The 27182-nt window shown below is 41.8% G+C and overlaps 1 protein-coding gene and 1 pseudogene across 4 annotated transcripts in view; one reads left to right on the forward strand and one right to left on the reverse strand.

The window, feature by feature from the left end:
- Nucleotides 1-1514: 1514 nt before the first annotated feature.
- Nucleotides 1515-1633, reverse strand: LOC135276361 (5S ribosomal RNA; annotated as a pseudogene).
- A 3713-nt stretch (nt 1634-5346) lies between these two features.
- LOC135268148 (zinc finger protein 492-like) overlaps nt 5347-27182 on the forward strand; it is a 47233-nt gene continuing 25397 nt past the window's right edge. For 2 of the 4 annotated variants that reach the window (XM_064373434.1, XM_064373442.1), the window contains exons 1-3: nt 5347-5551; nt 24271-24397; nt 24906-25001. In XM_064373434.1, coding sequence (XP_064229504.1) covers nt 5378-5551; nt 24271-24397; nt 24906-25001 — 397 coding nt within the window. In that variant the 5' untranslated portion in view covers nt 5347-5377. Of the gene's footprint in view, nt 5552-14598; nt 14681-24270; nt 24398-24905; nt 25002-27182 lie in introns of those variants that run through there. The other 2 variants (XM_064373458.1, XM_064373477.1) reach the window with 2 other exon arrangements.

Consider the following 27182-nt stretch of genomic DNA (forward strand, 5'->3'; position numbering starts at 1 on the left):
CTCGATCTCTTGACCTCGTGATCCACCCGCCTCGGCCTCCCAAAGTGCTGGGATTACAGGCGTGAGCCACCGATAAATCACTTTTATCTCTGCCTACTGATGTGAAGGCTTCAGAGTAATATAGCTTATATGGATTTTGAAAATTATTCCTGTTTTCTCGTTTTTTTTTTAATTTTTTTTTTATTTTTACTGTTTTTCTTTCTTTCTTTCTTTCCCTGTTTCTCTTTGAAGGATGTGAGACTTCACAACCTGCTAAAAATGATCTTTCCAGCCGGGTGCTGTGGCTCACGCCTGTAATCCCAGCACTTTGGGAGCCGGAGGCAGGCGGATCACCTGAGGTCAGGAGTTAGAGATGAGCCTAACCAACATGGAGAAAACCCTTATCTACTAAAAATACAAAATGTACCAGGCATGGTGGCACATGCCTGTAATCACAGCTACTTGTGGGAGGCTGAAGCAGAAGAATCGTTTGAACCTGGGAGGCGAGGCTGCAGTGAGCCGAGATCACCCATTGCACTCCAGCCGGGGCAACAAGATGAAACTTTTTCTAAAAAAAAAAAATACACACACACACATATATATATATACCCAAGTCAATCCCAACCCCTTGTTACCTTGGAAAGATAGTGCTGAAAAAGGAGATCTCCCACCTAATCAGTGTTCTCTTATTTGAAGCCAGTCTTTTCGAGAATTTGTTTACTTAGATTTCTTTTCTCAATAAATTGACAGATAAAGCTTCTAAAGATATTTTTGAATGATGATAAAAATGAGTATACAGCATTTAAACCTTAGACTGATTTTAAATATATTAATTTCGTTTAATCTCAATGCAATGTTAATATTATTATAGCACTTCTTATAGCATTTCTGGAGGTTGATCTTGAGATAACATTGAAAATGACAGTTGTTGATTTTCTGAGGTAATGTACCCAAATACCCAAATAAAATATATGTATATGTACATGAATCTAAACTATTCTATCTTCTATTTCTCATTTTGCTTTACTTAAATAATCTTTCATATTTTTTAAGTGTTTTGTCCATGTGCTAGTGCAGCTTTGAAGTCACCAGGACTGAAATTCAGACCAAATCAGGAGGACTATCTTTTCGTGCCTTGAGTTGGCCATGGTCCTGGACCCAGCGAAAAGAATGATTATGAAGGTCAGAGTAAGATGAGCAATTGTTACATAATATTCTGTAATACTGTGTACTATAAATTTGTTCAGCTGTCCCCTTGTTTATTCACAGTTTGCTTATTTGCCACTATAAACAATGCTACAATAAAAATTCATGTGATCAACCCTTAAATAAATAAATAAATAAATATGCCCGAGAAGGGATAATTTATAAAGGAGAAAAAAAAAAGAAAAATAGATAAATAAAATCTTTCCTAATAATGTGGGAACTACCCTTCTAAGAATAAACTGTTCTAGCCATAAGAAAGCAGACAAAATCGGAAACCAACAATTTTTTTTTTCTAAAATGCTTTATTTGAAAGACATTTTTTTTTTTTAAGCCTACAGCTACTGGTATTCCTAGGCAGTCTCCCATCCAAGTACTAACCAGGCCCAACCCTGCTTAGCTTCCGATATCAGATGAGATCAGGCGCGTTAAGGGTGCTATGGCAGTAGAACAAAGATTTTTAAAAGAAAAGGAAAAAAAAAAATCTCTGGACAAGCAAATCACCAAGCCGAAAGAAAAAGCCAGCCTGGGAACTCGACTCCCATTCTATTATCAAATGAGATAGCTACAAAAATTAAAAAAAGATACATACAACCCTCACATTTTGCCTACACACACAAAAATTCCTTGTGTACAAAAGAGAGAACTCAACAGTTATCCCTCTTCTCACCTGAGGCCATGCATACCTAATTGTTTCCTTCGCCCTACTCTTTCACTAAGCCAGACTGAGGCAGAAGTGAGTATCCCTGTAAATTGCATAGTGAGTGAAAGACTACTTAGAAACAAACAAACAGTAAAGGAAACTTTTGGATTCACATTACTAATTTCAGGTAAACCTTAATTATTATTATTATTATTTTTTTTTTGGAGAGAGTCTCGCTCTATCGTCCAGGCTGGACTGCAGTGGCGGCATCGCGGCTCACTGCAACCTCCATCTCCCTGGTGCAAGCGATCCTCCTGCCTCAGCCCCCCAAGAAGCTATGATTACAGGCGCGTGCCACCATACTTGGCTAATTTTTTGTATTTTTAGTAGAGACGGGTTGTCACCGTGTTAGCCAGGATGGTCTTGATCTCCTGACCTCAAGATCCGCCCACCACAACCTCCCAAGTTAGTGGAATTACAGGCATGAGCCACCGAGCCCAGCCTAAAATTCTTAACATAGAAACATACAAAAGAACTCGTTAAACTGAGAAAAATTAATAAAAGTGTGCTCAAATTTACAGACAGAATTGTGGGTAAATCTAATTAGATTAGATTCGTTTTAGCTAAATAAAAAAAAAAAACATAATTATGAAGGAGCCCTTACCTTTGGGAAATCAAAAAGCCACTTTTGACCAGTTGTTCCTCACAGGTACACACCCGGGTCCCCGGCCACCTGCCAGGATGGCCGGTAACAGTGCCTGGAGGGCGGGGTCCCTGCGGCCTGGGGTTGGGGTTTGGGCTCAGACCCGCGCGGTGGCCTTGGGTCCTGCCCGCCCTGCCAGGTCCCCAGTCAGAGGGACCCAGCGGGAGCGGAGCAGGCCGGCAGAGAGCCACCAGGGGTGCGGATGGAGCGGGTGTCGGGGGCTCAGATTCGGAGCCATCCCTGCTATGGGGCAGGCTGGGGCCATCTTCCTTCTCTGGGAAATTTGCCCCCATTGTCCCAGCCAGTTGTCGTCGTAAGCCACCCTGCCTTGGGGCCCTGGCCAAGGAGCCCGGAGGCGCGGGACAGCAGCGAATGGGGAGGGAGCAGCGGGAGGAGGAGGGGTGGCCCTGCAGGCAACGTGGGGACTGGAAAGGGCGCCTGGATGGGAAAAGGCGCTGGCGGGTGATCTTCCCCACCACGCCAGGCCGCTGGCTCTGCTGCTGCCCCTCCCCAAATTTCACGGCAAGGACGGGCGCACCGGTGTGTGGCACCTGGAGCCCCAGGGTTCCCACTTGAATACAAGGGCCCACAAGGAGTCTGGACCTGGATCGTCCACAGTCCCAGCCCCAGACCCCAGATCCTGGCCAGATTTGTCAAAGTCAGAGGCTGGAGTCTTGGAGGGCGGATGTGAGGATGTCAGCTGAGCCCAGCCTCTTCCCAGCCATGGCCAGTCTAATGCGGTGACACTCTCCGGAGCCCCCACTGCCCCCACACTGCTGTCAAGCTCACTGGGCTAAGGGATTCATCTACCCCTAGTGTGCGCACCCTGCTCCAGGCAGAGGGTGCAGGTGTGGAGCTGCTGGTGGTCATGGTCCCCGGAGATGAGGAGGGTCTTCCCCTGAGGGGACAGGCCACTCACAGCTTGTGGAAGGGAAGCATAGACAGCACCATCCCTTGCCTGGTAGTTACACACACAGGGAGGCCATCACCTGAACAGCTGGGGGTGGGGGCCGGTTTGAGTTTGAGGGAGGGCTGATGACCCCAGGTCCTGAGCTACTGACAAGTGAATGAGCTGGGAATGTATGGGAATGAAGCCTCCTGGGGACGGGAGGGAGGGAAGGGGGTTGGACGGCGGTGAATGCCTGGACCTCTGAGGCCCCAGGCTGCCAGTGCCCCATCTGGGCTCACAGTGCCTGTGTCCTCCTCCAACCTCAGTTTCCTCACCTGTCCCAGAGGATGAATATGGCAGGGCTGTTTGGATGATTAGGCCAGATAATCCTGGTAAGCATCTATTAGCTTGACCGGTCTGAATACTATTTTTTCTGACTTTGTTAAGAAACTTTACTGCTCATATCTGAGTCACCGCACGAAGGAACAAAAAAAAAAAAAAGGAAAGAAAGAAAGAAATTTTGCTGCCCAATATCTCCTCTTGGAAAGTGAGCTGGGGAGGCAGGAACATAGGACTCTTACCCTTGGCTTCAGAGTCCCTTTCGGGTGCCCCCTCTCCTTAGGCTCAATGAAAGCACAGAGCTGGCAAAATTCCCCTACCCAAGACAGCTACAGAGTCCAGAACCAGAAGATCTTGGTTTCTGAACCAATGGTCTTTTTGTGCCATAGCTGACCCAGAGTTAGAACCTAAGCAACGCCATCTTAAACCCTGCACCCTGCGAGCACCAAAAAAAATGGTTTTTCCAAAAATAAGTTGTAATTGCTGCCCCGTTTCCTTTGGGATACTGCTAGCTACCCCATTTTCCTTGCAACTGTTGTACAAGGGCTAGCATAGAAAGTCAACACCAAGACAAAAGTATGTCAAATTGCAGGGTCTTTATTGCCTGCGGCCACGGAGGACTCGAATCTCTCTAACCTGTGGCCCCAAAAGGAGAGTGTTAAGACCTTTTATGCCTGTAAACCACCTCCTGGGCAGAGTGTGGGGTGTGGGGGTGGGGTGAGGGTGATGGGTTTCGGACATTCCAAGGGCCAGTGGACTCTGGACATTCCATAAACCACCTCCTGGGAGGGGGTGTGGGTGGGGGGCTACAGACATTCCGATTGTTACTTAAGTGGTTCACAGAAGTCAAGGTAAGCGTTAGTTTACACGTTGCATGGGTAGAGTGGAAATTACAGACCTTAGTTACTTATTACAAGTCACAGGGGCCAAGATGGCGTGGATTTGGACTGCTTGCCTGCCACATCAGGGTTATAGAGAGCAGTTTCAACAGAAAGCCGAGGTTTGGTTGAGGTATGCAGTTTCATGGGGCTTTTACCATGTCACACAATAACAGCTGGCATTGGCTTCTGTGAAAAATAACTAGCTTGCTCTACATAACGCTGATTGCAAAAAAAAGAACACTGCCCCACCAGGATGTGGGTTTTCTCTTAAAACCCTTGCTTCCCCTGAGCTCACGTGTTGGAGAGACACTAGTCCTCCGTGGTCGCCGGCCATAAATGACCCTCTGAATTGGCTTCATTTGGTCTCAGTGGTGATTCTGTACTCGCTCGGTACAGGACAAGAAGCCAGGAAGTTTATAAAAACTGCGATTTAAAAAATAATTTTTATTCCATTCTTTTAATGTGTGAGCAGCCATATAGTATATAATTAACAAATACAGGAGACCTTATGGACGCGGCTAAAGGCAAACACCCTCTGGGGTGGGCCTGGCTCAGCTCAGGGAGGAAGCCCTGTCTGAAAAGTCTGCACCTTCCGCTGTCACTCTTTCTTCAGTCAGCCAACACTTGGTCATGTCTTCTGTCACTCAGGTCTTGGGTCTTAAACCTTATCCAATAAGCGACGCTGCCCTGAGAACCGTGCGATCAGGCACGCAGCTGGGGCGGAAAAGGCGGCTTCTGAGATGTGGCGGCGGCTTTGTGTCTTGCTGCAGCTGGAGTTTTGGGTCTCATCTTACTGTCCTGTGTCCTCTGCTACTAAAGGTCCAGCCTCTGTGGCCTTGTGGCGTGCTGGTACTGGAGATCCACAGCTGAGATGCCAGGACCCCCTGGAAGCCCAGAAACGGTGTGAGTGCCAGGTCCGATCTCGGGGAAGGGGTTTGTTGGTATTCCTTGGAAGTGGCTGCGGCGCTCAGGCCTCCCTGCTGTCAGCTCCAAAATCTGTGCCCCGAGTTCTTGCCCAGCTCGGCCTCTGTCCCCTTCAGCAATAGAATGACGACCGTGCAGTGACTGTGCCTGGAGCCCTGTCTGGGCAGGTCTGCACCCGCAGCGCCGTGTCTCTTCCTTATTGTCCCTCCCAGGCACCACAGGAGGGTCGTCAGGGGAGAATCCTGACTCGGGGTGCAGGTCATGAATGAGAAGCCCTTTGGTTTGGTTTATGGCGTTCTCAAGTTTCTCTTTTCTCCTATTAAAAATTGATGGGAGTTATTGCAGAAAGGTTTTTTATGACTGGGTGATTTCAAGCAGAATTCCAAGGCTTCCTTTTTAAAATGCTACCAAGAAAAACAATAGGGAAAATCTCTCCTGCATTTTGGCTGTGGAAAACGAATACATTGCCGGCCAGGCATAGCAGTTCACGCCAGGTGTTGTACTGGAGCGAGCACAGAAAGTCAACACCAAGACAAAAGTGTGCCAAACTGCAGGGTCTTTATCGCCGGCGGCCACGGAGGACTCACGTCTCTCCAACCCGTGGCCCCGAGCTCAGAGAGAGGAGGGTTTTTAAGCTGAAAAATCACATCCTGATTTTAGGACCAAGAGGGTCAGGGGATGCAGGGCAGGCAACTTTACAGAAGCTATTTCTGGCAGTTTGTGATAAGCACAGGCAAGCAGCTTTACGTAGCGGGCTTTCTGGAATTTGGGGAAATTCTAGGTGGTGCCTGGTGGAGAGCTGCAAGTCAAACATTTCAATAGAAAATTTTTTCTTCCCTTTCTTTTCAGTCAGCATTTTTTCAGAGCGAGCTACCTCTTTTTATTTACAGACGCCAAGGTCAGCAGTTATCACAAGGAAAACGGGGCAGCAAGCAGTTATCACAAAGGAAACGGGGCCGCAGTTACAACTTATTATTGGAGAAGCCATTTTTCTTGGTACTTTCAGGGTACAGGGTTTAAGATGGCATTGCTTAGCTTCTAACTCTGGGTTAGCTATGGTACACAGTAATCCTAGCACTTTGAGAGGCCAAGGCCAGTGGATCATCTGAGGTTCAAGACCAGCCTGGCCAATGTGGCAAAATCTCGTCTCTACTAAAAATACAAAATGTGACCAGTTGTGGTCATGGGAGCCTAGAATCCAACCCACTGGGGAGGCTGAGGCAGGAGAATTGCTTGAACCCAGGGAGCAGAGGTTGCATTGAGCCAAGATTTTGCAACTTCACTGCAGCTTGGATGAAAGTAAAACTCCTCAAAAAAAAAGAAAAAAGAAAAAATTTTTTACAAGAAAATATGGTAGACAACTTGTGAGTTGTGTTGAGTCATACAAATATCACTTTCTTTGTTTGCAGAATTAATTTGTGACAGTAAATATCTCTGTTCTGTATCCTCTGAGTTTCACGCTAAATCTTATGAGCTAAAACTTGGTACCTCCTAGAAATGTTGCCATATGACTAATTGTTTACTACATGATTTTTAATGGAAAAATTTATAATAAGACATATATTGTCTGAAAGGAATAGATACTTTTGCTTTTCTCATTGAGGTGTAAAATATAAGCACCTTATAATTTTATTCCTTTAGATGAACATCGTGTTTGAGTAATGTTGCTAAATTTTCACACAGGTAGCTTTCAAAAACCAAGTTACATAACTGTGATGTGGAAATCAAAGCTTGAGCCTAACGCCTCCAAGCTAAGGCTAATATTGAACCTCCAAAAGCAGGTTATTAACAGCCCAGTTGTTTTCTGAAGAGGCTCCCTTGCATGTGTCCCAGCCTACTCACCCCAGTCATGGAAGACTCTTGTATAGTGAGAGAAGCTACAGAGCCCTGGAAAGCTGGGGACCCACAGGCAAATGCAGTTAAGGTTAAGAAGGAAAAAAACTGGTAGAATTTTTGTGAAGAAGAAGTTGTTATTGTTGTGAAGCAGTTTCGAGACTGCTTAAAATAAAGCAAAGTTCGATTGATGTAAAATAATTAAATTGCAGGCCGGGCACGGTGGCTCACGCCTGTAATCCCAGCACTTTGGGAGGCTGAGGTAGGTGAATCACGAGGTCAGGAGATCGAGACCCTTCTGACCAACATTTTAAAACCCCGTCTCTAAAAAATAAAATTAATTAATTAAAAAATGTTTAAATTAAATTCCAACTGGGAGCGGTGGCTCACGCTTGTCATCACAGTACTTTGGGAGACCGAGGCATGTGGATCACAAGGTCAGGAGTTCAAGGCCAGCCTGGCCAACATAGTGAAACCCCAACTCTACTAAAAATACAAAAACTAGCTGGGTGTGGTGGTACACACCTGTAGTCCCAGCTATTCAGGAGGCTGAGGAAGGAGAATTGCTTGGACCTTGAAGGCAGAGGTTGCAGTAAGCCAAGAACATTCCATTGCAGTCTAGCCTGGGTGACAGAGTGAGACTTCATCAAAGAAATAAATAAATAAATTCCAAAAGAGTATTGCAACAGAAGAGAATACCTGATATAAGAACTGTAAACATTGCAAAGTTCAGGCAGACAAGGGCTTTCTTTTAACGGAAGGAACAAATAAGATTACAAAGAAGGTAGAAGGTAAATAGCAAATGAGAGGTGAAAAAATCAGATTCTACATTAATGTTTTACCCTGAAGTCAGCATGTTTTTAGGAAGGACATAACGTGTTGTATTTTTATTCAAACGGAGTGTGGCTGAATTTTCAGGATCCTGTGGGCTGGAAATCAACATAACTGAAGTTTTGACCACTGAAGAAAAATTCAGCTAATTTTTAAAAATGAGAACAAGAAGAAAATGTGCAGAGTCTGTGTCTGGCTATGTGATAGATAAGAAAAAGAGCACCAATTACATTGTAGTGGAAAGCATGTTCCTTTCCATAAACTGTTTCTGGAGAACACAAAATGATAGAGAATTTTATTATTATTATTTTTTTTTTAGATGAGGTTTCACCATGATGGCCAGGTTGGTCTTGAACTCCTGACCTCAGGTGATCCACCCACCTAGGCCTCCCAAAGTGCTAGGATTACAGGTGTGAGCCACTGTGCCCAGCCGAGAATTTTATTAATCACAGCTGTTTATCAGGATTATCTCTGTGCTTCATCTTTCTCCATTTTTTCTTTGTCCTATTCCATTCGTCTCCCCTCCTCTCCTCTCCTCTCCCCCTCCATTCCCTGCTAACCCCTCCTCTCCCCTCCTCCCCTCCCATCTCCTCGCCTCCCCTCCCCTCCCCTCCTCTCCCCTCCTCTCCTCTCCTCTTTTTCTTGAGACAGAGTTTCACTTTTGTTGCCCAGGCTGGAATCATGGCACCTTCTTGGCTCACCATAACCTCTGCCTCCCAGGTTCAAGAGAATCTTCTACTTCAGCTTCCCAAGTAGCTGGGATTACAGGCATGTGGTACCATGCCTGGCTAATTTTTTGTATTTTTAGTAGAGACAGGGTTTCTTCCCATTGGTCAGGCTGGTGTCCAACTCCCGATCTCCGGTGATTACCCACCTTGACCACTCGAAGTGCTGGGATTACAGGCATGAGTCTCCATGACTGGCCACGTTTTCTACATTTGACTTTTTCTGATTTGTGTTTTTTATAATAAACTGGTAAATGTAGCTACAGTGTTTTGCTGAGTTGTGTGAGTAGCTCTATCAAATTATGAAACTTGAGAGAGGTTACGGGAGTCCACAATTTTTAAACTGTAGCTCAGAAGCATAGATAGGCCTATGGGGTTTGTGACTGGGATCTGCCATTAGGACAATGTTGTGAGACTGAGCCCTGAATCAGGGTCCTTGCTGACTCTGGATGGTGTCAGAATTCAAATTCAAATGTTAGTGAGTTGGTGTTGGAGAATGGCTTGGTGTTCAGCAAACTACAGATTTGGTACAAGAAAAAAGGTATCACAGAAACCTGACCTGGAATCAAACTCTGGTTGTCTGGGAATGGAAGGCTCTGCTCTCCTGTACACAGGCTGTCACACTGCCCATTGTCCTGTGATTCTGTGTCTCCTCTCAGGGTGAGAGGATAAAAACTTAGAGAAAAGGAACTCTGACAGCAGACTCCCTTTTCCCACAGCTGTCACCATAGCATTCCCACTCACTTGCAGGCTTACCCACTAAATATTAGCGTGTCCCTGACTTTTCCAGGACTGGGCACCACCCAGAGAAATTTCACAACAGCATTTTGATTCTAGTGTTTATTGGCAAAAACCTGCAAAAGTGTCTACACGTCTCCGGGCACGTCCACACCCTCAGATACTGAATCTGCAACAGCATCCTGTTTTCTGGACCACATCTTCCTGATCTCATCTGCCTGCATAAACACAAAAATACATCAGAGTACACCTCCCCCTCAGCCGCCATCTGTAGCACAAACCAGTTCTTTCACCTACATTGCACTGTTTCCCACTCACAGATTTTTATTCATTTACCTTCTATTTTTGGCTCAGGGGTACACATGTAGGTTTTGTATGCGGCTAAAATTGTGTCATGGGGATTTGGTGTGCAGATTGTTTTGTCACTGAGGTACTAAGCATAGCACCAAACAGGTGCTTTTTCTGATGCTTTTTGTCCTCCCATTCTCCAACCTCAACTAGGTCACAGTGTCTGTTGTTCCCGTCTGTGTTCCTGTGTTCTTATCATTCAGCTTTTACTTAGAAATAACATGCATCTGGTTTTCTGCTACTGCAATAGTTTTCTATGAATGATTTCCAGCTTCATCCATGTTGCTTCAGAGGACATGGTCGTGTGTGTGTGGTTTTAATAACCACATAGTATTCTATGATATTTATGTATCATATTTTCTTTTTATTAAGCCTTTATTTTTATTTTATTTTATTTTTGAAGACAGGGTCTCACTTTCTTGCCCAAACTGGAATGCAGTGGCATGATCTCAGCTCACTGCAGCCTCAGTTTCCCAGGCTGAAACAATCCTCTTTTACTTCATTCCCCCAAGTAGCTGGAACTACAGGCATGCACCAGCAGGCCTGGCTTATTATTATTATTATTATTTGTAGAAATGGGGTTTTGCTATGTTGCCATGGCTGGTAACAAACCTTTGAGCTCAGGCAATTTACCTACGTGAGCCTCCCAAAGTGCTGAGATTAAAGGTGTGAGCCACCATGCCCAACCATGCCATATTTTTCTTATCCAGTGTACAACCGAGAAGCATTTAGGTTGATTCCATGTCTTCGTTATTGTGAATAGTGCTGCAGTGATGCATATGTCTTTAGAATAATGTATACTTTACTGGGTATATGCCCAATTATGAGGTTGCTAAGTCAAAAGGTAATTCTGTTTTTAATTCTGTAAGGAATCATCACATTGCTTTTCACAGTGGTTGAACTAATTTACTCTCCCACTGGCCGTGTATAACCATCCCCATTTCTCTGTAACCTTGCCTGCATCTGCTGTCTTTTGACTTTCTAAACCTAGCCATTTTCACTGGTGTGAAATGATATTTCACTGTGTGTTTCTCAAAGTTCTGTAATCATTATTGATGAACATTTTTTATATGCTTGTTAGCCACATGTATGTCTTCTTTTAAAAAACAACTTTTTTGTGTTTTTTGTCTACTTTTTATTGAGGTCTTTTTTCTCTATAGACTTAACTTTCTTATAAATTATGGGTATTGGACCTCTGTCAAAAGCATGGCTTGCAAATATTTCTGTGTGTTGTTTGTTTACTGTGTTGATGGTTTCCTTGAGTGTGAAGAAGCTTTTTAGCTTAATTAGGTTCCATTTGTCAATTGTTGTTTTTGTTGCAATTGCTTTTGGCATCTTTGTTTTAAAATTCTTACCATTTTCTACGTTTAGAATGGTATTTCCTTAGTTATCTCACGGGCTTCTTTTATCATTTGAAGTTTTTTATTTAAATTTTTAATTTATCTTGAGTTTTGTGTATGGTTTAATGAAAGCGTCCAGTTTCAATCTTCTACATAGTGCCAGCTAGTCATTCCAGCACCATTTATTAAATAGGGAATTCTCCCCAGATTCCTTCTGTTAGCTTTGTCAAAGACCAGATGGTTGTAGGTATGTGGCATTATTTCTGGGCTCTCTATTCTGTTGCATTGGTGTGTGAGTTTGTTTTTGTACCAGTACCTTTTTGCTTTCTTTAATGTAGCCCTGCAGTACAGTGTGAATTTAGCTAATGTCATGACTTAAGCTTTGTTCTTTTTGCTTATGATTGCCTTGGCTATTTGGGCTCTTTTTTGTTTCCATATAAATTTATGAGTTTTCTTTTTTAGTTCTGTTAAAAAATATTTTGAGTAATTTGATAAAAATAGCATTAAATCTGTAATTTTATTTATAGTGTTCCCATTTTAATAATATTAATCTTTTCTACCCATGAGCATACAATATTTTTCCATCTGTTTGTTTCATCTCTGACGTCTTTAAGCAGTGTTTTGTCAGTCTTATCATAAAGATCGTTCCCCTCCCTGGTTAGCCATGTTCCTAGATATTTTATTCTCTTTGTAGTGATTCTGAATGAGATTTTGTTTTTGATTTGGTTTCTGCATGCCTGTTTTTGATTTACACAGATGGTACTAATTTTTGTTCATTCTGTATTTTGAAATTTTACTGAAGTTTTTTGTAAGTTTAGAAAGCTTTTCTGCCAAGATTACAGGGTATTTCATTATGTTGTCTGCAAGCAGAAATAAGTTTGACTTCCTCTCTTTCTGTTTGCAGGTCATGTATATTTTTATCTTGCCTAATTGCTCAGGCCAGGACTTCCAATTTTATGTTGAATGGGAGTGTTGAGAGAAGACATCTTTGTCTTGTGCCAGTTTTCATAGAAAAATGATTCCAGTTCATGTGTATGCAGTATGTTGTCTATGGGTTTGTGACAGATAACTCATTACTTTGAAATATGCCCCTTCCATGCCTAGTTGATCAAGGCTTTTTTTTTTTTTTTTTTTTTTTGTCAAGCCTTTTTTTTTTTTTTTCAGACGGAGTTTTGCTCTTGTTACCCAGGCTGGAGTGCAATGGCACGATCTCGGCTCACCGCAACCTCCGCCTCCTGGGTTCAGGCAATTCTCCTGTCTCAGCCTCCTGAGTAGCTGGGATTCCAGGCACGTGCCACCATGCCCAGCTAATATTTGTATTTTTAGTAGAGTCAGGGGTTCACCATGTTGACCAGGATGGTGTCGATCTCTTTACCTCGTGATCCACCCACCTCGGCCTCCCAAAGTGCTGGGATTATAAGCATGAGCCACTGCGCCTGGCCTTTTTTTTAACAAACAAAAAGTGTTGGTGTGGATTCCAATGTAGATCCCCCACTCAGTGGCTAGGCCAGAGAGTAACAGACATGAAAGAGAAACCATATGAAATTCTTCTGAGACTATGCCCCCTTTCTTCCTCATGTTAATGTTTTTTGTTTGTTTATTTTTTGAGACAGAATCTCAGTCTGTCACCCAGGCTGAAGGATAGTGGCTCAAACTCAACTCACTGCAATTTACACCCCCCAGTTTCAGGTGATTCTTCTGTCTTAGCCTCTCGAGTAGCTGGGATTACAGGTACTGGCCACCAGGCCTGGTTAATTATTTTTTGTATATTTTATAGAGACGGGTTCTCACCATGTTGGCCAGTCTGGTCTCAAACTCCTGACCTCCAGTAATCCACCTACCTCGTCCTTCCAATGTTTTGGGATTATAGACATGAGCCACTGTGCCCAGCACATTAATGTTTTTAATGCTGATAGTAGCTGTTCACTTTGAGTGGTTAGAGGGCAGTTTTTTTTATAGAGATATATTTTCTGGCTGAATTGGTCAATCTTATATCTAATCTGAGATTTTTCTTCAGGTGCTTTTAACTTGTATTTTTCTCAATGTAATCTTTCTCAGAATGAGAGCTGTTTTTCTCCAGGCTGGAGTATAGTGACAAAGTCTCAGCTTCCTGCAAACTCCAGGTCCCAGGCTCAAGTGATCCTCCCACCTCAGCTTCATCGGTAGCTGGGACTACTGGCGCCTAAAACCATGCCCAGCTAATTTTGTTATTTTTTATAGAGACAGAATTTCACCATGTTGGCCAGCCTGCTGTTGAACTCCTGACCTCAAATGATCCTCCCACCTCAACCTTCCAAAGTTCTGGGATTACAGGCACGAGCCACCGTGCCTGGCCAAAAGCTGTCTTTATCTCCAATGCTTTAGGTATCTTTTTAAGAAGACCTGTTAGTTTCCCTTTGTGTCTGTGAATGAGGTGGGCTGTCACAGGGAGAACTCTTGAAGCTATCTCTGTACAGACTACTGCTTGAAATCCAGCAGTATTTTTTCCATCATTAATAACAGAAGCGGAGGTTGAGACACTGCTCGCATTTCCATTATTATGAAGGAGCGGTTCCACCCAGGAGTCCTGCAGGCTCTCCTCCTGCAGCTCAGATTTTACTCTCTGATGTGACACTGCAGTGCTGTTGTGGCAATTTGGGTTCACATAGGTTGTGAGTTACCAGCTGTGAGTTCTGTGTTGTGGAATGTGACTCACTTGCAGATCGTAGGGGTCAAGACAGTACACTAACCCCCAGGGGAGGGCAAGCAGGAGTGCTAGATCCCAGCGCTAAGGAAGCAGAGAGCCATGGCTTTAAAATGTACACAGAAAGGAACATTCACCCTAAGCAATCATTTTTGTAGAAAAGTGAAAGCCTACCTGCAGCAGGCACCGGGCTTCTAGTTGCAAAACTACCTCCAGTCATGAAGATGTGAAAAGGTCATTCTGTCCTTAACTATAATTAATTAGCAAAGCTGGACGGCCTCCCCAGTTACAAGGTGAATTTAGGATGAATTATGTATGACATGGTTCTGTATGATTTTCTACTTGTGGACTAATTATGATGACCATCTTTCTGTCTTTGCAGTTTTTTAAGCAGATGGACTATGATACCATTTACAGTAAGATTTAATTTTGTAATCATAGTTTGTTTTCTTTTTCTCCTTCCTTCCTTCCTTCTTTTCTTTCTTCCCCCTCCCTCCTTTTTTTTCACCCTCCCTCCCTCTTTTGCTCTTGTTGCCCAGGCAGGACTGTAATGGCACAATCTTGGCTCATCACAACCTCTGCCTCACAGGTTCAAGCAATTCTCCTGCTTAAACCTCCCAGGTAACTGGAATTACAGGCATGTGTCTCCGTGCCCGGCTAATGTAGTATTTTTAGTAGAGATGGGGTTTATTCCTGTTTCTCAGCCTGGTCTCCAACTCCTGATGTCAGGTGATATGCCTACCTCAGCCTCCTAAAGTGCTGGGATTACAGGTGTGAGTGAATGTGACTGGCCTTACGGTTATGTTTTCTAACAGTCACATTATTGTGAAGCTTTTCTGGGGCTGGAGAACATATTTCTTTTAATGATATTTTCCAAACACTGTCTAGAGTTTGAAGACATGATATAAACACAAAAGGTTCCATCCAAGCTTTACTCTAGAGGGGCCTTTCCCTTTCAAGCTTTTTGTCAAGTTACAGTTGTACTGTAAAGTGCATGCTGCCTCCTAGATATGTAGGCAGAACTGTATCTCTGCCTGTTTGGTATCTATAGTCCTCTACAGTGACTTCTAGAGAGGCTGGATGAGATGACTACAAACTGTACAGGGGAGCATTCAATCATTTTACCCTGTCGTTGACTCTTGTATCATAAAACCTGAAACTGATTGAGAGCTCGTGGGTCACAGAAACACTGTTAGAGTGACATGAGTGCATTGAGTAGACATATAGACGTGAGAACCTCCACTTTCCTTTTCTCCTGTTGCTAAAGTGCTCAAATGTGCAGGTAGCATGTGCTGCTACTCCACCTAATTTGAACCTATACCTGCAACCTCAAATGGTAAATCTAGGTCTTGAGATTTTGGGAAATAAACTTTTATCTGAGAAATGCAAGCCCTTTCAGTTACCAAACCCAGAGAGACATTAAGAGAGCACAATTATGTTTTTCTCACCCTTTCAACTATATCTCTTGAAACTGTTCACTATGTTGTAGCCAAGTGAGTCAAGGAATGCCCACACACTGAGATTGAATTATGAGTCCTTTATTAAGCCAGTGACCGAGAGGTGGCTAATGCCCAAAATTCTCTCGGCCCCGAAGAAAAAGTTAGGTGGTCTTTTATACCTTAGTTTTAAAAGGGAGGGGGAACCCAGCTGAAGCAAATTTTTGACAAAAGCAGAGTAAGCAAAGGTTAAAAGATAAACTGATATACTTGAGAAATAAAACAGTGCTGGGTGGAGGGGTAAAGCTGTCCTGAAAGACATACAACTGATAATGGGGGCTCTGGGTGCCCGACTGCACCTGCATTCCCAGGCTCTGCTGGTACCACTTAACTCTGCCTCTTATCAACAGTGCATTCCTGGGTGCCCAGTGTCAGCCTGCCCTAGCTACATACTGTAGTTACATACTTAATGGTGAGAGAATAACTAAAATGAAGAAGCTAAGATGGAGTCTGTCTGGCTTAAGAAGCTAACATAAAGCCTGAACACCTTTTAGTCTTAGAAACAGTTCTAGCTGGCAAAAAGCAGGTTATCACAACTATCGTGACAAGTAGGTATAAATTAAATAATGCCACATAAGACACTATATCCCATACCCTAAACCTTAATGATGTGTAGCTAATCAATAATCAAAGTTATTTCTTTAAGTGAAGAAGACTTTCCATTTCTTTCACTTTTTGACTGAGTGTTGCTTAAAAGGAGTGCTGCCTAAACTAACCAATGGAGGCATTGTGCTTTCAGAAAAATCACAAGGAAAAGTATTATAAGCAACAGTCCTCCCTGTTGGACCAGGTTCCAAAGGAAAGGGTGGAGAGATTCAACCAGTTAGCATGAAAGATGAAGATAAATTTCACCCAGAATATGGAGGCACCAAAGTATTTCTAGGTGACAAGGATTACCTCCTATTTAGAGATGGTGACATTCTTAGAAAGTAGGTAGACTGAAATAAATCACTACTGAAATGGTGCAGTCCATTCTACTGAAGTTCTGAAATCTTTCATCATGTAAATAATTTTCATATCTCTTTTATAATAAACTAATGACAACTAATGACCAAAAGAAAAGAAAAAAAGTCTGCCTGAGAAACAACTTTTGTTTATTTGTTTATTTGTTTGTTTTTAAGATGGAGTCTCGCTCTGTTATACAGCCTGGAGTGTAGTGCCACTATCTCAGCTCACTACGACCTACACTGCCCCAGTTCAAGTAGTTCTCCTGCCTCACCCTCCTGAGTAGGGGAATTCCGGGTACCCACCACCATACCCAGCTAATTTTTTTTTTGTATTTTTAGTAGAGACAGTGTTTCACTATCTTGACCAGGCTGGTCTTGAACTCCTGACCTCGTGATCCACCCACCTTGGCCTCCCAAAGTTTTCGGACTACAGGCATGAGCCACCACACCTTTCCTTTTCTATCTTTATTTTTTGTTTCCTTTTTTTAAGATGAAGTTTTGCTTTTGCCTTCGACGCTGGAGTGCGATGGCCATCTCAGCTCACTACAGCCTCTGCCTCCCAGGTTCAAGCAATTCTTCTGCCTCAGCCTCCCAAGTAGATGGGAATACAGGCACCTGTCACCACACCTGGCTAATTTTTGTATTTTTTTCTTTTTCCTGTCCCCAGCCCCCTAATTTTTGCATTTTTGATAGAAACGGGGTTTCTCCATTTTGTCCAGGCTGGTCTCAATCTCCTGACTTCTTGTGATCCACCCACCTTGGCCTCCCAATGTGCTATACTTACAGGTGTGAGCCACCATGTCTGGTGAGAAACAACTTTTTATCTGTTTACTCTGTTGTCTCTTTGTCTGGTTTTGCAAATCCAGTTTTTGTTTTTGTTTTTTAAGAGGGAGTCTTGCTCTGTCACCCAGGGACATGATGTGAGGGCATCTCTCTTTCAACTGTACTTTACTTGGTGTAACACCCAAAAATGGAGAGTGAGGTTAATTCCACCTAGAATCTTCACATAAGTTTTGGCCTCTGCCTGAGATTTACAAGACAAGGTAGACTTTGGATAGAAAATGTACAGAAAACTAAGAGGAGGCATTTTCTGCATTGCCAGATGTCAACACAGACATCTTAAACCTCCGCTTTGAGAGTGTGGCTCTGAGCTTTTCAGGTCTTGCTCAGTGACCAGTTCTGTGAGAGGCTCTGAGGGAAAAGAGAATCTGATGGTAGAATCTGTAATTGTAAAGAACCATCTTAGGAGTGAAAGATCAAGACTATGAAGGATCCAGAGCCATAACCACAACTATACCTATGCATGAAAATGTGATACTGGAGTCGCATATTCTTGTCCTTCCTGTTACCCAAGAGCTAGTTCATCATGACAGGTAATCCCAGTTGTGGAGGTCAACCAGGGCAGGCACATTTTTTATTTAGAATCAGCCTGAATTTTCTGGGTACGGTGGCTCACACCTGTAATTTCAGCAGTTTGGGAGGTCAAGGTGGGTGCACCACCTGAGCTCAGGAATTGAAGAACCTGGCCAACATGATAAAACCCCATCTGTGCGAAAAATATAACAATTTTCCCAGTTTGGTGGCATGCACCTGTAGTCCCAGCTACTTGGAAGACTGAGGCAGGAAAATCGCTTAAACTTGGGAGGCGAAGGTTGCAGTGAGCCAATATTGCATCATTGCACTCTAGCCTGGGCAGCAGGACAAAACCCCATATCAAAAAAAAAAAAAAAAAAGATCCTGTCTCTCTCCTGCCTGACTTATCATTGGGCCACCAGCACAGGGTCCCTAGGAACCCTATCACAATCACCTAGGCATCTTTGAGTTATTTGAGAATGTCCAGAGCAGAATTTTGTTAGGCTGACAAGAGTGGCTAATTCTACTTCTGTCTCAGTCTAAGAGAAATGACTCATTCTGCGTTTGTTCTTCACCTCATACGAGAGATGCTTTTGGTTGGTGCTCAAATGAGAGTTTCTCCAGTTTCCTTGTACTTGAGTGAAAAGCAATGAGGAGATCTGGAGACTCAGACACATAAACCAATTGCTTTCATTTCATACAGTCATTAGAAAAATATATAAAGCAGACATGGTCCCTACAATCCAGAAACATTTAGCCTATAGCAGCAACTGGATAAAAGGTTGAATTGTGCATTATGTGGTGAGTATAATAAATAGAGGTGTGCAAAAGAAGTCGAGCTTTATTCGGACCACTTTCTTTTTACTTTTAATTTTTTTGAGAGAGAGCTTTTGTCTTGTGGCCCAGGCTGGAGTGCAATGGCAGCATCTTGACTTACTGCAGCCTCTGCCCCCCTCCCGCTGTGAGTTCAAGTGATTCTCCAGCCTCAGCCTCCTGAGTAGCTGGAATTAGAGGCATGTGCCACCATGCCTGGCTAATTTTGTATTTTTATGTTAGTAGAGATGTGGTTTCTCCATAGTCAGGCTGATCTCAAACTCCCAACCTCAGGTGATCTGCCTGCCTTGGCCTTCCAAAGTTCTGGGATTACAGGTGTGAGCCACAGCACCTGACCCTCACTTTCTTTATATTGTTGTGACTCGTGATGTTTTCACCTGAGGGGATATTTATCAACAGAAGAGTTGTTATTATTTGACTTTGTTTTTTTCTTTTTCTTTTCTGGGGTGTTTGGGGATGGAGTCTCACCTTGTTGCCCAGGCTAGAGTGGAGTGGCTTGATCTCAGCTCACTGCAACCTCCACTTTCTGAGTTCATGTGATTCTCCTGCCTCAGCCTCTTCAGTAGCTGGGATTACAGGTGTAGGCCACCACATCTGGCTAATTTTTGTATTTTTAGTAGTGACCAATTTTCCCCGTTTTGGCCAGGCTTGTGTGCAATGCCTACCTTGACCTCCCAAAGTACTGGGATTACAAATGTGAGCCACCACACTCAATCTATTATTTGTATTTCTTTAACTTAAGAATATGTATTACTCGGAAGGCTGAGGCAGGAGAATTGCTTGAACCCAGGAGGCGGAGGTTGCGGTGAGCCGAGATCGCGCCATTGCACTCCGGTCTGGTAAACAACAGTGAAACTCCATTTAAAAAAAAATATATATATATATATTTATTTATCATCTAATAAAATTATCCTATAAAACCTAAAGTGATTTGTTTTAATTGCTTATTAATATATAATATGAAATTGATGGAAAATTGGTTTAAAAAGTTTAAAATTTCACAACCTCTAAAATTTAGGATTCTCCTAGGTTAGCCTAGAAAAAACAGAACTGGAAATACACCTGGTGGCATAGAGAACCAGATTGTACATAGGGTCCACTTTCTGCCCCAACCCTTTTTAGATTCATCCTTGTTGGAGGCCTTATTTAGATCTGGCCCTACCTTTGATTCTCACCTCAGAACTGAATAGAAGAGATCAGAGTTTTGAATGATGAATCTTGTTCTACTTTTAGAGCTCATACTCACAATTTTCTGAAAAAAAATAAAAAATAAAAAAAATAAATCAGAAATATAAAGTATGTATTTTAGGGTCTTAATTTCAAATTTTTAACTTTAAAATTAGTGTTTGCAGAGACATTCTTTTTAGCAACTTGTTTTCTGTTCCTGCAGATCTAGTAGTTTCTCCACAAGGAACAAAAAGTAAATATAAACACAATATAAATTTTTGTAAATTACATTAAACTCTTTATTTCTGTATGACTCCCATTTGTCTGTATTTAGATTTTATTTTATACATTTTAAATAAAATTAATGACAGAGAAATGGGAAGAAATAAAAATTCTGGGTTTGTTTCTAAATATTTGGAATTATTGAGCCCTTAGGATCAGCACATAGGCTGTTATTAGAATTACGTCCCATAATGTGTTATTACAGTGCTCCGTAAAATCTTCTTGAGCACATAGTAACTGCTTAATAAACATTTTATTAGTACCTGTGTCTATATTATTTTCTAAATACAGATTTAAGGCCCAGCATGGTGGTTCACACAAGTAATCCCAGCGCTTTGGGATGCTGAGGTGGGCTGATCATTTTAGGTCAAGTGTTTGAGACCACCCTGGCCAACATGGTGAAACCCCATATCTACTAAAAATACAAAGAAACAAAATAGCCAGTCATGGTGGCACACACCTGTAGTCCCAGCTACTTGGGAGACTGAGGCAGGAGAATCACTTGAACCTGCAAAGCGGAAGTTGAAGTAAGCGTAGATCTCACCACTGCACTCCAGCCTGGGTAACAGAGCACGATTTTGTCTCAATAAATAAATAAATAATTGCAGACGTAGTCAGATGTTGCCACTTTCTGTTTTCTCTGTAAACTTTAAAAGCAAAGATGATGATACTTTAAGATGGAGATTGGTTGTCTTCATTTGTGCCGGAAGTGTTTGTGTTGTGATGAGAGTACAAAGTGTGAGAGGCTTTGTGCTGTGCCTGCTTTCTCTAACTAATGTTAATAATGAGCCCGGGGGAGCAACGTCAGCATTGGCAGGGGACTTATGGAAAACACTCATTTATTGGCTCTTTCCAAACCTGTAGAGTCACACTACATAGAGTGGGACCAAAGTTACCAAGTAATTGTAAGCTCATTAAAGCTTGAGAGGTACTGCTTAGTTAAGTGGTTATAAGTTTAGGTTGCTAATTAAACTCACATGACTAATTTGCAAAAATCTCTTTACTGGTGCCCTTCCTGTCATAGGTTTTGATTAATGTTCTGGGTGGAAGCATTCATGCTGTTTCTTTCTTTTTTTGTTTTTTTTCAAAGACCGGGTTTCACCATGTTGGTCAGGCTGGTCTTGAACTCCTGATCTCAGGTTATCCACCCACCTTGGCCTCCAAAGTGCTTGGATTACAGGCGTGAGCCACCACGCTCGGCCCATGCTGTTTAATTAAATGTCTCATGTGACTGTAAGTTGTGGCCAGAATCAAATATAGGGGGTTCAAGATACATTTGTGAGAGTTAAGTTTCACCTGTTCACTAAAGGGTGGTCCTAGAGCCACTTTTCTTTGGGTTACATAGAGACAGCAATGTGGCTTATATTTTCTTTAGTGTAGGAGAAATTGCTGGTAGGGGAGGGCAACCGAGAACAGGAAAGGAGAAACATGTATTTTTTACCTGTGGAGCAGCTTATTGTTCCTGAATCTCTTCTGTTACAGAGTACAGAAATGGCTGGAGTTTTTCTGTCTTGGTTCTTCTGCCTATGGGTGTGGTGGCAGCAGGTAAACATGTGGTGCTGACACCATTCAAAGCATATTCTCAAGACACAGGTGTAATTTGTCCAGAGAATCTTATCTGAGAAGAAATCCTAGAGATGGAGAACAAGAAAAAAGTGGCTTTCTTAATAACGAATTTTTTTTTAGATGGAGTTTCGCTCTTGTTTCCCAGGCTGCAGTTCAATGGCATGATCTCAGCTCACTGCTAACTCCATGTCTCGAATTCAATGATTCTTCTGCCTCAGCCTCCCAAGCAGCTGGGATTACAGGCTACCACATCTGGCTTGTTTTTACAGTTTTAGTGGAGACAGGGTTTCTCCATGTGGGTCAGGCTGATCTGGAACTCTTGACCTCAGGTGATGCAGCCACCTCGGCCTCCCAAAGTGCTGGGATTACAGAGTGAGTGACCATGCCCAGCAATGGTAACATATTGAATACTTATTTTATTTTTAAGTTCCAGGATACATGTGCAGAATGTGCAGGTTTATTGCATAGGTTTATGTGTGCCATGGTGGCTTGCTGCATGTATTGACCCATCCTCTTGGTGCCCTCCCTTTCCCCCCACTTTACAACAGGCCCTGGTGTGTGTTTCTGTCCCTGTGTCTATGTGTTCTCATTGTTCAACTCCCACTTGTGAGTGAGAAGATGAGGTTTTTGGTTTTCTGTTACTGTGTTAGTTTGCTGAGGATGATGGCTGCAATCTTAATCCATGTTCCTGCAAAGGACGTAATTTTATTTCTTTTTATGGCTGCATAATATGCCCTGGTGTATATGTACCATGTTTTATTTATCCAGTCTTATTGATGGGCATTGGGGTTGGTTCCATTTCTTTGCTATTGTAAATAGCACTTCAATAAACTATTACATGCATGTCCATGTGTCTTTATAGTAGAATGGTTTGTATTCCTTTGAGTATATTCCTAGTAATGAGATTGCTGGGTCAAAATATGTTTCTGGTTCTTGATCCTTCAGGAATCACCACATCATGTTCCACGATGGTTGAACTAATGTACATTTTCACCAACAGTGTAAAAGCATTCCTATTTCTCCACAGCCTCACCAGCATTCATTGTTTCTGATGTTTTAATAATCACCATTCTGACTGGCGTGAGATGATATCTCTGTGGTTTTGATGGTATTGCTCAGGCTGGAGTGCAGTGACATGATCTCAGCTCACCACAACCTCTGCCTCCTGGGTTGAAGCAATTCAAGTGGTTATCCTACCTCAGCTTCTTTAGTAGCTGGGATTCTTGGCATGCACCACCATACCTGGATAATTTTGTATTTTTAGTAGATTCAAGATATCTCCATGTTGGTCAGGGTTTCTCCATATTGGTCAGGCTGGTCTCAAACTCCTGACCTTAGGTGATCCACTCACCTCAGCCTCTGAAAGTGCTGGAATTACAGGCATGAGCCTCCACACCTGGCCTGATGTTCTTGCTGTCCATAGTTGAGCAGTGGTTTGTAGTTCTCCTTGAAGAGGTCCTTCTCATTCCCTGTTAGCTGTATTTCTAGGTATTTTATTCTTTTTGTAGCAGTTGTGACTTTCATGTATGATTTGGCTCTCTGTTAATTGTTGCGTTATAGGAATGCTTGTGATTTTTTTTATTTTTAGTGGAGATGGGCTTTTACCACGTTGGCCAGGATGGCCTTGATCTTTTGACTTTGTAATTTTCTTGCCTCAGCCTCCGAAAGTGTTCGGCTTACAGGCATGAGCCACCATGCCTGGTGAATCCATTGTTTCTTTATGATTAAATTCACACTGTAAGTTACTGTTGAGGGGGAAGTGATATTGTGTCCTTGTGTGTACCTCAGCACATCATAGAGATCTGTCTTCATGCAGTTAATGTTAATAACCCACTTAGTTAATAAGCTTTGTGACAGAATTTTTTCTCTATAGAGTTAATTATTTTTCACTTCATTATTAAGTATCTTTATGCAGCTGATGTGGATAAACAATCACTTTTAATCTGGTAGCTTCCCTTTCTCAGGTTTTCTTTGCATTTATCTATCTTTGGAAAATGAAAGCTCTCACCTTTGTTTACAGGCTAGAAAAACTGAAAATTACATAGGCTCATTCACTTACTGGATGTTTGACAAAATAGTTTTCTTTGGCCAAAAACATTGGCATTAGTGGTGAGCTTGTTAGAGATTCAGAAACTCAGATTGTTTTCCAGATTCTCTGAAAAAATAATCTGCGTTAGTATCTCCAGCCTATTGTACACATTAAAATTTGAGCAGTACTTGCTAACTCAGTATGTCTTTTCCATCTGAAAAATTTACACAATTCATTCTGTATGACATAAATATAGCACTCAAAAATATACATTAGTGTTTATACCCTCAGTTTTCTACCTCATTATCCAGAAAAGTATCATCTATATGTTGATGTTGTAGACCTTATGCCATTCTCTTTTCTCACAGAGAATACGTTAGAGAATATTTCTATGTTGAAAGTTATTTATTAGATATTGTCAGTCAGTGTTGTAAGTGAGAAGCAGCTGTCAATTTATTTTTATTTTACCTTGAGTCAAATTAAAAATTCTGCTCCTTTTCCATTTGTTTAATATGTATGTGTGCGTGTATTTTTCAGGGAGTGTTGACATTCAGGGATGTGGTCATAGAATTCTCTCAGAAGGAGTGGCAATCCCTGGACACTGCACAGCAGAGTATATATAGAAATGTGATGTTAGAGAATTACAGAAACCTTGTCTTCCTGGGTGAGCATAACTTCAATACACAATTTAATAATATATCCTATATATTTGTTTTCTTTCTTTCATTCTTTTTTCTTTCTTTCTTTCTTTCTCTTTCTTTCTTTGTAGAATAATTTTTGGTAATTTTTGCTTTCAGATCTGTTAAAAAAAACTGCAAGATTTGTCTAATAAAAAAGAATTTTAAGATGTTTAATTTTGACCTGAACTTTCCACATTCCTGAGCTGATCTGTGTCCTTCACTCTAAATTAGTATCAAGTTTAGAAATTTAGTGGTGTGACATTCTGTTTATTACATCTTAAAATCTTATTGCCACTACTTTTTGATTTAATAGTACCAGGTAGTGAAATTACAAACTTGCAAAATTAAGATGTGTTTTTAAACACTTTATTATAAATTAGTATTTTAGAATTATTTTACTAAAATATTTTACTACATTCTTTTTACTGAGCACACTACTAAGTTCATAATTGGAGAATATGAGCAAGATTCATGTAATTTTTAATAAAACAGGTATTGCTGCCTCTAAGCCAGACCTGATCACCTGTCTGGAGCAAGGAAAAGAGCCTTGGAATGTGAAGAGACATGAAATGGTAGCCGAACCCTCAGGTAGGTGAAAGTGAATGTGAGTACAACAGATGACTCATGGAAACACCTTCTGTCTTATCATTTAAAATCTCTAAAGACTTTACTTTTCCTTCAGTGATCTTCCTTTACATTTATAGTGACAACCAAAGTCCTCTTCATGGCCTCTAAAAGACCGCAAAATCCGATCGCTCCTTCATTGTTTTTGAAAATCAGTTATCTGCATAATTTGGAGAAACTTTTTATGTTGAACTGTCTTTGTATCATGTCTAAAATGCGTGAGTAGTGGTTTCCCTTCTATTATTGTTATTATTACCTTTTAAGATGGAGTTTTGCTCTTGTAGCCCAGGCTGGAGTGAAATGGTACGATCTCAGCTCACCACAACCTCCGCCTTCTGGGTTCAAGTGATTCTGCTGCCTCAGCCTCCCAGTTAGCTGGGATTACAGGTGCCCGCCACCATGCCAGGCTAATTTTTGTATTTTCAGTAGAGACGGGGTTTCTTCATGTTGGTCAGGTTGGTCGCAAACTCCCAACCTCATGTGGTTCACCCCCTGCCTCAGCCTCCCAAATTACTGGGATTACAGGCGTGAGCTACCCAGCCCGGACACGATTATTTTTGTATTGCTAATTTGTCTGCCTTTTTCTTTTGTAGCCTTGAAGTATCGTTTGAAGTTATAAATTATGATGTTCTGCTTTGTTGTTTGTTTTTCCAAGATTGCTTTGGCTATTCAACATTTATTGTGGTTCTAAGTGAAGTTTAGAAATACATTTTCTATTACTGGAGAAAATATTGAAATTTTGATAGATAGCTTATTAAATCTAAAAATCACTATAGATAATATAGCACGTTAACAATAGTCTTTCAACCAACAGACATGAAATGTTTGTATATTGATTTTTGTCATTTCAGTTTTTGTAATTGTTGTATCTTTTATTTGAAAGATATTTAAACTCCTTGGTTATATTTGTTCTTTGAAATATATTATTTTAGTGCTATTGTAAGTAAGATTGCTTCCTTTCTCTATTTTATCAGATTGTTTGTTTAAAGTGTATGGAACCATAACTTATACTTGTATGTTAATTTTCTATTTTACTAATTGATTGAGTGTAATTATTACTTTAATTAGGTATTAATGTAATGTTTATTTTTTATACAAGATCAAATGATCTACAAAATGCAACTTTTTAATTATTTGTCTTTAATTTCAATAACCTAAAATATTTTTTGACTAATTTTTATTGCACACACTTCCAATGCTGTGTTCATATAGAAGCACTGAGAATAGGCACAATATACTTTTGCACTGGTGTCTATGAATTTGAAGGGGCCAACCCCTCTTCAACTTTCTATAAACTGGTTTCAGAAGGTAAAGACATTTTCTTGAGCCCCCAGGGTGATGGGATGCCCTATGGCTTCGTAGTGGAGGGTGGTTTTAGCTTGGTTACAAAGGTTGCTGGGTCTGCATTAGGGTCCATCTTTAGTTGGTTTGTTACAAGGGGATTGGATATTTGTAATTCCCATTTTATTTTTGAACAGACTGAGTATTCTTCAGGACTTGGCTCTGTTTGGCAGACTGTACATCAGTTTTCTGCACTTGGGTCTTCATATGGTAGGCTTTATATTAAGATGTAGATGAGTTTGGCTTTCACTGAGTACCAGAGAGGATTGCCCAAGGTCACTGTGGGTTTCTACATAAGCAGAACTTGCCATGCACTGTGGCTCAGGGAACTGAAACTGAGTCAACTGCTTCCTGGAGCACAGTAAGGGCCAATGTCTTCAGGCCTGACAGCATGGCTATAAATGGATGTCTTCCTCCAGGCCTCTGGAAGGGGAGGATCTTTCCCAGACTGTGGCTGGGAGGAGTTTGGGATTATTACAGGATAAGTTCAGAATTCTCAGTGGGACCAAGTTCACTGGGCCATTTTCTGGTCTATAGCCAAGAACAGGGGTCCCAGAATTTGCCACCTGAATCAAAGCCTGTCTTCTGAAAAGAATGTTCCTCCATCTTGGGTATTAGCAGAGTTGTACAACTTCCTCCCTGGATCTTAAAGCTCTTTTAAGGGCACTTATTTTGGAGATGGGGTCTTTCTACATAACCCAGGCTGGTCTTGAAATCCTAGCCTGAATCAGTTCTGTGACTCAATGTACCATGTAGCTGTCATTACAGTTTGAGCCATGATTCCTGTTTCTCTCATAAAGTCAT

The sequence above is a fragment of the Aotus nancymaae genome, unplaced genomic scaffold (assembly GCF_030222135.1).
Source record: "Aotus nancymaae isolate 86718 unplaced genomic scaffold, 86718_ANA_hifiasm-v0.15.2.pri h1tg000001l, whole genome shotgun sequence".
NCBI lineage: Eukaryota > Metazoa > Chordata > Mammalia > Primates > Aotidae > Aotus > Aotus nancymaae.